The following is a 12,111-nucleotide window of genomic DNA, read 5'->3' as shown; positions in this document are numbered from 1 at the left end:
AGACCACACTGCTTTTAATGCCAACTGCAGACGTTTTTGGATAAAAGGGAACTGAATAAGTGACTATCTAATTAAAAATGCTGGACTCTACAGTTCTCATGTTATATTAGGTAAGTTCGGGCTATGCTGCATCATACACATTACTCGTTTTTGATTGCAGCAAAAACAGTTAAATATGGTTAATTAAACTGCAGACACTGAATGTTAAGAATAAAAATGTAAGAGTGTCAGTTCAAATACCCTGCTGTACAGGTGCAGTTCACTGTCAAAATGCAGTTGTTTTGCTTGTTGATTTGCTTGTGGCCTTGTATAGTTCCGTCTTTTTTCTTGTCTTTGGCTAGGCATAACCTTGGTTTTTAGCACTACATAGTTTTGAATCTAGTAATCATGGAATATTATTTATTGCACTTGACCACACAGCAAAATTGCAGGCATCCAAAGACTTGTAGACTTTTAACTCTCTTGTAAAATACTGGGAGTTTCAATGAGATAGTTGTATATTTTGGGCTGGATGCTAGGCCATTTCGTCTTAGCCAATATCCATTGGGAAGGTGCTATCGCAAATGGACCTGTCAGACGAACGCTGTTCACTTTAAAGTCAATTTTGTCGAATAACTGTGCTTATCACTGGGTGACAAGCTGTATTAATACACTGAAAGCATTATATAAATAATATATAATCAATATAACCTATTACTAAGACAACAACAAAATCTCTACCGCATCGGATGTCATTCCTTTACTGTACATGCTAGCGCTCTCGTTTTTTCCTTCAACCTCACTAGGCGCGTATCCTAAATGTTTAGAAACACTGTAATTTGTATATACTGTATAGAGTAAGTGAATTAGGTGGCCTTTGTATAGTGTGAATGTGAGAGTGTATGGGTTTTTCCCAGTGTTGGGTAAAGGCTGGAAGGGCATCCACTCTGTAAAACCCATGGTGGAATAGTTGGCAGTTTATTACACTGTGGGGACTCCTGATAAATAAGAGACAAAGCCGAAGGAAAATGAATAAATGAATGAATCAGCAATGACATTGTGTATGAGATATACCTAATGCACCAACTACATTTCATGCTACTTTCTGCATTGCATGGACCAATAATCAGCCCGAGTAAAGCCAAGACAACACTGCAGCTAAATCAGTTTCACTGAAAAAGTCAAATGATCACTAAACAGAGCTGACTAAGTTAGTTACAGAACTCTCCAACAGAAACCACAAATGGAACTAGTGCGTCCACGTCCTGATGCTGGCTAAGCTACTTAGCCACCATGCCTAAAACTGGAACTAATCTAACTAAAAACTAAGAACACAAAATTTGTAAACCCAATTCAATATGTTGTGGAAAAGTATTATATAATTTTAATAAACAGGGGTTTGAGGAACATTAAGTTGAATTATTATTATTTATTTATTTATTTTTACAATTTGCTTTTTTACAATTGTTATTGTAAGTTTGAATTTAGGCAAGACAAGTTCATTTATATAGCACATTTCATACACAGTGGCAATTTAAAATGCTTTACATAAACAAGAATATAAAAGACAAGTATAAGATTTTTTTTTTTTTTTGAAAAATTAATCAAGGTATTTGATAACTCTATTTTTCTGCAGACAATCAGAAATCAAATCATAAAAAGGGGCTTATAATATTATATATATAAATAAATAAATAAATAAATATATATATTTATGTGTTCTTGGGAGTTCATATATTTGATACCTATATTTAAGTTAAATATATAGGTAGTGACGTTGTGACAGCTACGTTCCTACTGTGAATAAGCATCACAATTGTTTTATGAAAATTGAGTTCTTCTGTATAAATGTATTAATTATGGGAGGTGTCGTTACCAGCATAAAAATAAAACGGTTAGTAGTAATTGATACGGTTTACTTGATTTTCTCGATCATGTTTTTTTTTTTTTTTCCACAAAATGATTGAAAATACTGTTGAAAAGACCGGAAACCAGAGTGAAAGTGCCGTCTCTTAGGATAAAAGTTGTATTGTGAAGGGACAGATGCTACACTCCCATAAAGACCTGGGAAGCCATTTGTGTTTCACATGGCTGCAGTAAGCCCTCTCTCACCCAGCCCAGTCTGATGTTAATTAGTTCATAAATTAAGGACATTGACTTTTTTAAGAGCCAAATGAATGGGTAGAAAGAATGGAAAGATGGTGAATTAAGCGAACTAGAAAACAGGCAAAAAATAAACAAAAGAAAAAAACAAAAAAGCTAACTTCAAAGGGGATCTAATTCGTCAGGCGTTTGAAGTGAAAACACTGAGGCTGGTTCCACTCGCCACATGGATTAATGGTCGACTGAACAGCCAGAGCCCCACACGCTTGCCTCTGTTATTATCAGTGCTTTCAGAATGGGGGCTTTTCTTTAATGTGATCTAACAATAATTTGAGATTCCTTGTTGTGGGTAACATTACAGTCTGCTTTTCTTACTGCAGCTATTGTAATTCTGTTTGGACGTCAGTGAGATTCGTTGGGTCAGTTTCTTGAGCTGAGTGCAGAGGAAAACAAACTGTATGTACCAGAGTTGAAAACTATGTAGACACAAAATATAGTCAACAGGTCATTGGGCTAATTTATTCATCCATTTATCAAAATGTTGCATCACGTTATAGTGATTGAGTGTGCTTGAATTTTAGAATTAGGTAGAATTTCTTGAATTTCACCAATTAAGCCCTATGTGTGTCTACTCACTCTAAAGTCATACGTGTTGCCAATACTAAGCAGACCTTCAGACCTACGTGGGACCTATGTGGGTTTACTCATGTGAGACTTGCATGGGTTTTCCTTTTAGAGACCTGTGGGCTTGCGAATGTGGGACCTAAGGGAGTTTCTCCATGTTGTGCCTATTTGGTTGTGCACACGTTGGACCATTCTGGGTTTGATTGTGTTAGCCCATGTCTAAACTGTGTTCAACCCATGTTGGGACCCTTGTGTGTTGCCCACATTGAGCCTACCTTGGTTTCCCACATGGGATCTACATTTTACAACAAATTAGGCCCCTATGCGTTTACCCATTCATATGATATGTGTTGCCTATATTGAGCCACCTTGGTTTGTCTATGTAAGACCTACATGTGTTCACCCATATGGAAGCTACATGAGTTTGCCCATGTGAAATCTACATGTGTTTGCCAATGTGGGACCTGTTTGGGTTTGCCCATGTGCTGCCTACAGGGGATTGATTTGGTTTTCCCATGTCTAACCTGTGTTCAACCCATGTGAGACCCTTGTGTGTTGAGCTTACATGGGATGTACATTATGGAACCAATTAGGCTCAATGTGTATATTCACTCTTAAGCCATATGTATTGCCCATATTAATCTCACACGGGTTTGCCCATGTACAACCTATATGGGATTATCTGCATTTTCCCATGGCTAACCTGTGTTTGACCCTTCTGGGACTATAATGATGGATCCATATTGAGCACACATGGGATCTACATGGTAGAACCAATTAGGCTGCTTATGTGTTTACTCACATTGAAGCAATGTGTTTTGCCATGATTGAGCCCACCTGAGTTTGATCTAACCTGGGTTTTCCCATGTGGGACTTATATGGGATTGATTGCATTTGCCCATGTCGAACCTGTGTTTAACCCATGTGCGACTTCTGTGTGTTGTCTATTTTGAGCCTACCTTGGTTGCCCACGTCATCTGCATTGTAGAATTAATTATGCTCTGTGTGTTTACCTACTCTGAAGCTTATGTGTTGCTCACATTAAACCCACCTGGGTTTGCCCATGTGGGACATACATAGGTTTTGCTAAATCAGAAATTGTAATCTTAATATCAGTCAGATTTATTTTTTTTTTTTGCCCCAATTCACACACCCCAAATTCCAATGATTCTAATTTTAAATGTGTTTGTTTGTTTGTTTGTTTGTTTGTTTGTTTTTTGTTTGTTTGTTTGTAGTTGTGTAGTTGGTCTCTTCTGTAAATTTTAATAACTAAAAATCTTCTAAAATTGCTCATTCCTCTGTAGTGCAAGTAGAGTAAAAGTATCTTTTGTAAATATTACTCAAAGGATGAGTAAAAAGTTGACCTTTCAAAAGTACTCAACAGTAGTGAGTAAAGAGTATTATACTGTGATCGGTTGATGCGTTTACGTGCAGTTTTTGAAGGATGTGTAAACGTAACATTCTTTAGTGCATTCAGTTACCTTCCATTATTCATTCGTTCCTTCCATTGTTTGTTTGTTCTGTCCTTCCTTAATACATTCGTTTGTTAATTTTTTCCTTAATTTTTTCCTTTGTTCCTCTCTTCGTTTGTTCACTCATTATTTTGTTCCTTCGTTTGGTCATTTGTTCATTCATTTGTTCCTTTGTTCCTTCCTTAGTTTGTTAAGTCCTTCCTTGAATACTTTCTTCATTCATTTGGTCCTTCCTTCCTTCATTAGTTCGGTCATTCCTTCCTTCATTCGGTCCTTTGTTCATTCATTCATTCGTTCATTCATTCATTCATTTGTTCGTTCGTCTCTTCCTTGCTTCTTTTGTTCAGTTCTCCCTTGAATCCTTCCTTTCATTCCTTGTTCGCCCCTTTCTTCATTCCGCCCTTCCTTTCATTCTTCTTTCGTTCTAAGGGGGAGTAAAAGTACATATTTTTAAAACTACTTACTAAATTACAATTTCGTAGAAAAACTACTCAATTACAGTAATTGGAGTATTTGTAGTTCGTTACTCTACATCATTGGAAATTCTCTTATATTTGGATCTTGTGGGCTGTTATGTTTATGGCTCTTGTGGACCATTAGAGCACAGAAAGCATGTTAGATGTTATCATAAGTTCTTGCCCTCACTATCAGTCTGAGACGGTCATTGTCACAAGTTCAAATCTGTTTGGATAATCTCATTTAATTGAATATCGATTTGTGTGGACTGTTTTTTTTCATATTCGTTTGTAAAAAAATTCGTCACATCAAGAAACCTTGCACACTGAGCCCGATGCAAATTAATTTATTATGAAAAAACAAACATTTCAGAGTCCGTTTAAGCAGTGATGTGTTCTCCTCTTTTCTCCAAAGTAGAAAGTTATAGACGATACATATTTTGTTTATCCAATACTGCATAGAGAGGAAGGAGAGTTCAGCTCATTATCAAAAGGCTATGCTGGATTATCCAGAAGTTTATTTCAGAAAATCAGTGGAATTTTTATACATTACGTGTGATACTTTACCAAACAAATCCTGAGCAGAGACTGGCAGCACCTATAGACATTATAATAGATGGGTGCCGCGTTGGCGTGTTGAAGCAATAGACCGAAAGTGGACCAAGCTTTCTATTATATAGCATGGACACGAACCAAACCGCAGCATGGCAAATATCACTGAAATTCACTGAATCCAACATATCTTAACTGTCCCCCACATTCTGTCTTTATTTGTTTGTTATCTGTAGCTCAACATAGGAATTCTGTATTTACAGGTAGCTTTTCACTTGTACAGTGGCTCTGAACTGTCAAAACACATTTGAAAGGGCTTTTTTTTAAATTCGAAAAGTGGGAAAATTTTCGAAAAATTATGACAGAAAAGTTTCGGAAGCAGTTTGTCAATACAATTCCCACACCGTGAGGTCGAGTTAATTTTTTTAACATGTGAAAATTACTGACAAAACTTTCCGATTCAGTGTGCAATAACCTTTAGTCTACACATTGCTGGTCTTCAGATAAGAGGCATAAAATAATGATTAGTCTTTATAATAATTATGGTCAAACACCCTATTTCCTGGCCTATTTCATGTCATTCTGTTTGTCTTAACTTTTTACAAATTCTACCACTTGAAATGACTAAGAATGGTCTGCAATGGTCTGTAAGATATTTTAAACATTGATCCAGGCTGTAGGGCTTGTGGTGGCTTTGGGCTTGTACAAAAAAAACAACCTTGATGTGAAGAATGGGAGATGGAAACACATTTGCTGAACATTACATCCACATAACTCCATTATGCTTTCCTTTTCTACTGTTGCATCTAGGTTACCAATACTACAGTCAGCTGCTCTAACAACTTGATGGAAATGCACCTAATTCACATTTGGGATTTTTTCTTTTTTTGCAAACTTTGAAAAAATGTGCTTCACATTAGGATGGAAACCCAGCTCATGTTGCACGTTATGGTTGTAAATTTGTTAGGATACAAAAAGCTCAAGAGCAAACATTGGTTTGTTTCTTGCCTCTGCCAAAACAAACTGAACTTAATATGTATTTTTATGACTAAAGCAGAAACATACCAGACTGGTATTTCAGATGGCTCCAGATGGAAATGGTGTTAGAGCGTCTCTGCAGCGGGACTCTTGATATATTGCTAAAAGGGGGGCAGCTTAGCGCGGCCTTAAAATTTGTGCCCATTCCAGACCTACTTTGTCTTGTCTCTGATTCTCTTTATGCTGTTCGAAACCCTTGATGTGAGCTGGCACTGCCTCACAGAGTTTGCCAGGCTTTGGATCTCGGCAGGGGTCTATCGCCGCACCCCTCCCAATAACAGGCAGCATGTGAAGATTGTCACCCTGCGTTATAATTGGTGTTTCAGATCTTCAGAGCTTGGGACCATTTCATAGCCCATCAGCACCTGGCTCCTTGGCTTTCAAAGGCAGTGGAGACCTCCAAACCCTCAGGTGGTGAAATACTTTAAAGTTCGATGCCCACCTGTCCACGGTTCACCTGTTGTTTTATTGTGGCGCTAAGCAGAGATAGATATACTTTGTGTGAAGTTAAAGAATAGTACATGGCATAATTACTAACCAAAATGTCTCAATCAAGTGCAAGTTGACCCCCCCTCTTTATTTTTATTTTTATTTTTTTTAACAGTACCTTAACATGAACTTAGAGGCTTTGATCTAGGAATGTGTTGGATTATGTAAAGTAACTACATGGCTTAAAGGTAGCTTTAGGTATATCACTGTACCTAGTAAATTTAAGATTATGTAAAAAGTCTGTAAAGTCCTACCCATTTGTGAATAAAACATACATTACAGATTGTAACTGGTTTGTATACCTTTCTTGTTTATTTTCATGCGTACAGGTGAGGCAGAACTCCCTGCGATCCTACATTGGTGTAGTTCCTCAGGACACAGTTCTGTTCAATGACAACATCCGTGAAAACATTCGCTATGGACGCATCTCTGCAAGTGATCAAGAAGTAGAGGAGGCTGCAGTGGCTGCTGATATCCATGACAAGATATTATCCCTTCCAGACGGTATAGGACTGCTGAATTTTCATAACTAGATTTTGGGACTGTTTACTTGACTACATTTTTATCCAAAAATGGGAGACTTTTTATGTGTATTGCCTGTTCATATACAGTTGAAGTCAGAATTATTAGCCCCCTTTCAACAGAACATGACATTTTTTAGCCTATGTCTGATATGTTTTCTTCTGGAGAAAGTCTTAATTGTTTAATCACGGCTAGAATAAAAGCAGTTTTTAAACTGCTAAAATCAGTTTAAACAGTAAAATCATGTGCTATCATCATGGCAACGATAAAATAAATCAGTTACTAAAAATAAGTTACTAAACCTATTATATTGAGAAATTTGTTTAAAAAAATCTCTCCATTAAACAGAAAATGGGGTAAAAAATAAACAAGTGGGCTTATAATTCTGTCTTCAACTGTACATGACAACAAAGTATTACTGATAATACAAGCAGGAAATCTGAATATGGGTTTTAAGGTGGACGTTTTGGAAAATGCCACCATTGTCATGTCAATTTAAGAGCCTTATAAACCAATGATGACATGCATGTGCATAGTACTTGTTTAGGGTGGTGTACAGTAGATTAAAGGCAACAGCAAATAAACACAAAACAATGGCAAACTATGTGATCATCAACTGCAAGTCATCACTTTCTTACAGTTATTGTTTACTAACAAGGACATGAAACTGAGGCTACATTTAGGCCCAATATCAATTCTACCCCTTAGCCCTCACCCTTACCCCTCGTTTTGCACGTTCACTTGAAGGGGTTAGGGTGTCCCAATTCTCTTCAACTTGAAGGCGTAGGGCTATGGGGAAGGGGTAGACAATTTCCCAAAATACACGAGCTGCGCTGCACCCGGAAGTAAGGAGATGCACAAAAATGTGTGTGTGTGTGTGTGTATATATACATAAACTACATAAAGTTGAAGTCATAATTATTAGAATTTTCTGTTTAACAGAGAAGATTTTTTACATTTATTTTATCTTTGCCTTGATGCCAGTACATAATATTTTACTAGATAGTTTTCAAGACACTTCTATACAGCTTAAAGTGACGTTTAAAGGCTTAACTAGGTTAATTAGGTGAACTAGGCAGGCTAGGGTAATTAGGCAAGTTATTGTGTAGTGATGGTTATATATATATATATATATATATATATATATATATATATATATATATATATATATAGCTTAAAGGGGCTAATAATTTTGACCTTAAAATGTTTTTTAAAAAATTAAAAACTGCTTCTATTCTAGCCAAATTAAAACAAATAAGACCTTCTCAACTGAAGAAATATTATATAATATTAAAGAAGAAAAAATATTATCAGACATACTGTGAAAATTTCCTTGCTCTGTTAAAGTATAATTTTATGTAAAATATTAAAAAATAAATAAATCCAAAGGGGGGCTAATAATTCTGACTTCAACTGTATATATTTTGAACAGTAGGTAATGATTAATCAAAGTTTTGAAGGAACAATACATGTAGTATGACAATAACATGTGGTGACATTTGTCTCTGTATCATTATTGCAGGATATGATACAGAGGTGGGTGAGAGGGGTCTGAAGTTGAGTGGGGGAGAGAAACAGAGAGTGGCGATTGCCCGCACAATCCTGAAATCGCCACGAATTATTTTGCTTGATGAAGTAAGCAAATGTTTTCCTAAAAGTTGATAATTTATGATGTTGGTATGTATTAAAGCCTGCAACTGGAATTTTACTTTCAGGCCACATCTGCTTTAGACAGTCAAACAGAGCGCAACATTCAGGCTTCTCTTGCTAAGGTGTGTGCCAACCACACCACTCTCGTCGTCGCACATAGGTAAGTCTGCTTAATCCATTAACAGAATTGCTAATGCAACTTGAAGAGATAGTTGCCCTCCAAAGTAAGAATTCTGTTATCATTTACTTATGCTCAACTTTTACAAAACATATTTGAGTTTCTTCTGTTGAACACAAAGGTAGAAATACTGAAAAATGTTGGAAATAAGCTGTCATGACTATTTTTTGTTCCCACTATAGATATCAAGGGCTGCTTTTTTCCAACATCCTTTATTATATCTTTCTTTGTGTTCAACAGAATTAAGAAATTTATAAACATTTAGAACCACTTGAGTGTGTGTATATGGTAAGGATATCTTCATATAGAGGTGAACTATCCCTTTAAAACTAATTTTTGTTGAGTGCAAGCCTCTGAAGTTGTTAAACTGATCAGTAAACAGTAAATCATCAGCATTGCAATAACATTAATAATGTAAAACTTAATATTCATGTATATATTTTTAAAATGTACCACATAACAAAATATACAAAATCTGAAACTCACTCAAATGATTTTCAATAACATCTTTTTTTACATCTTCTTTTCTTTCTTTTCTTTCTTTTCTTTCACGAGTAAATGTGAAGGTCCAATTTTGTATCATCAGCATTTGTCGTCAACCTCAAGAAAAGAGGAATATCATTACCAAATTTTATCTCCATTTTTACAGCAGAAGCAAATATTATTATACTATTATTTTGCCTGTAGACTTCATAAAGTCTGCAAAACAAAGAAAGTTTCTTTAAACTACAGACTCAAAGTTCTGTTTTCAAGCAATGGTTTCTATTAGAAATGATCATCCAGCACTTGTAATTTTTCACAAACGTCTGGAATTTTTGGTTTTGCTGGGTGCCTGGCCCTGTGTGTAATCAAATGAAATCAGGAAGCTGCAAAAGCAGAGCAATATTGACCTCATAATTTGTCCAGTATCTCCTTTGGACTTAAAACCAGTAATTTGTGCATACATTAATAACAAATAGCAAAGAGAATGGGATCTCCGTACAAGAAACTATCTTGCATATTAAATAAATATAGTGCAATAAATATTTTCTTGCCAAGACAATAGGTTGTTTTTAATCATGTGGTTTTGGTGACACAAGAAACTCAGGTGGAGGGCAGGAAGTAAAAAACTAAATGGGAGACATAGTGGAAAGTCTGTATTTTTGTGAATTACACCATATTTCAAAGGAGATATAAATAGAAAATAAGCATATATGTTGGTATGATCCTTATATTATGAAGAGGGCAGAATTTTCTACTGAACTAAAATACATTTGCTTGTCATGGAAGCGGTATATACTGTACTGTATAAACTATTACGTTAAATGACAAATACTATAGTAAATACTATAGTGTTTGGAAGCATACTATATATAATTACTTAAATTAAACTGTCGTAGTATTATATTGTTGCTGTGGTAGAACACAACTGTACTAATAAACAAATTATTCAATTGGCATCAGTTTTCTACGCTATAATCACAATGCCCCACAGTTTACACTAACGTTAAAGTATTTATTACAGTTTCAAAGTTTAAATATACACATTATACACTTATCTATGTGGTTTACAAACATGTTTATTATAAATTACTAGTTGTTCCCTAAGCAGATATATCTTCCAGACATCACAAAATAACAGATTAAAGCATACAAAACTACATACTCTACATTATTAATTATTTATTATTGTAATGGGAAAAAGTGCTTCAATAATCAATCAATCAATAATTCAATAAACGATCTATTTTTGTCTCAAGGGTTGTATTTCTTTTTTGTTCAGTCAATGAAATTACCACCAACAAATATTCATCACTGCTGCACATGTAGACGTCACCGTTAAGGCTGATTTATACTTCTGCGTCAAACACCGGCGTATGCTACGGCGCTGACGCATAGCCCTTCGCCGTGGCCATCACCGTCACTGACGTGCACCTTTCAAAAAATGTAACTACACGTCGCAACGATGCGTAGCGTAAGCTCTGTGATTGGTCGGCTTGGTAGCACTGACGAGTCTGGGCGGGACCGAGAGCCGCGCGAATGGCGCGAGCGATTGTTTACAAGTGTGGAGTCCTGTGAAGGAGCTCCGGATGGAAAGTTTTGTTTTGTGTTTACCTCATAGTTAAAAGTTGTTGCACGTCCGCCGGTTCCTGCCTCAAAATGAGCGAGTTTGAGCCACTTGTACATCCCGGAAGTGTTCAGGAAAAGCAAAAAAGCAGAGAAGAAACTCGACACAAAGGAACATTAACACCTCACTGCCAACTAGCATTTCGGACGTGTAAATGCAGACCGACAGAGACAGCGCGCAGAAGTATAAATGCACAGCCACGCGCGTTGCATGCGCCGTGGGTTACGCCGGTCACTTGACGCAGAAGTATAAATCAGGCTTTACGGTTGTTTAATCCATCAAAAACAACAGTAAAGACTTGGATTTTTGCAAAACGAGACCGAGATTTCATTATAGCGATTACATGGCAGGGCACATTATTTACATTCACCTGGATTTTGTATGTGTAGTGTTGTAGTGGTGCTTGTTTCTAATTTTTATATAACACATTAACACACATAGCTAGGCTTGTATAGAATCTTTATTGGTAATGTCAAACGAATTATCGCATTTTAAAAAGTTTGTACACATGAATGTGTTGAGTGAATGTTTATTACATGCCGCCTTTTCTTCTGTTTTTCAGCCAGTTACTTGAACTTTCTTCCCTTTAACGTTTGAAAGTTTAAAATAAAGCATTTCTTATTTTAAAGAATTTGTAAACAATTATAAACAACATAAAACAGAAGTATTTTGATGTTCTGATAGCAATGCAGAAGAACCACTTCCTGCCCTCCATCTGAACCTTGTGCGTCATTAATGACGTCATTTGAAAAAAACCTAGTCAAAAAAGCTGGCATGATGTCAAACACAAACTAAAAATCAAAACTGGCCTGTACCACAGGGTGGCTTCTAAGACCTTGATACATTCTTCTCAGGGCCCTATACTCAACAACAAAAAATGTCCAAACTGATGCACTTTAGAATGGGAAAGAAAGGTGATTTAAGTGACTTTGAACGTGGCAT

General features: G+C 36.1%; 1 protein-coding gene across 1 annotated transcript in view; it reads left to right on the top strand.

Moving 5' to 3' along the window:
• Window positions 1-12,111, top strand: part of abcb6b (ATP binding cassette subfamily B member 6 (LAN blood group) b) — a 71,711-nt gene that overhangs the window by 38,262 nt on the left and 21,338 nt on the right. The window contains 3 exon segments of the mRNA XM_087267582.1: window positions 7,042-7,216; window positions 8,757-8,869; window positions 8,950-9,044. Of these exon segments, the coding sequence (XP_087123708.1) occupies window positions 7,042-7,216; window positions 8,757-8,869; window positions 8,950-9,044 (383 nt within the window).

The sequence above is a fragment of the Danio rerio genome, chromosome 9 (genome assembly GCF_052040795.2).
Source record: "Danio rerio strain M-AB ecotype USA chromosome 9, GRCz13ab, whole genome shotgun sequence".
Classification (NCBI taxonomy): domain Eukaryota; kingdom Metazoa; phylum Chordata; class Actinopteri; order Cypriniformes; family Danionidae; genus Danio; species Danio rerio.
This window is presented reverse-complemented; position numbering and strand designations above follow the sequence as displayed.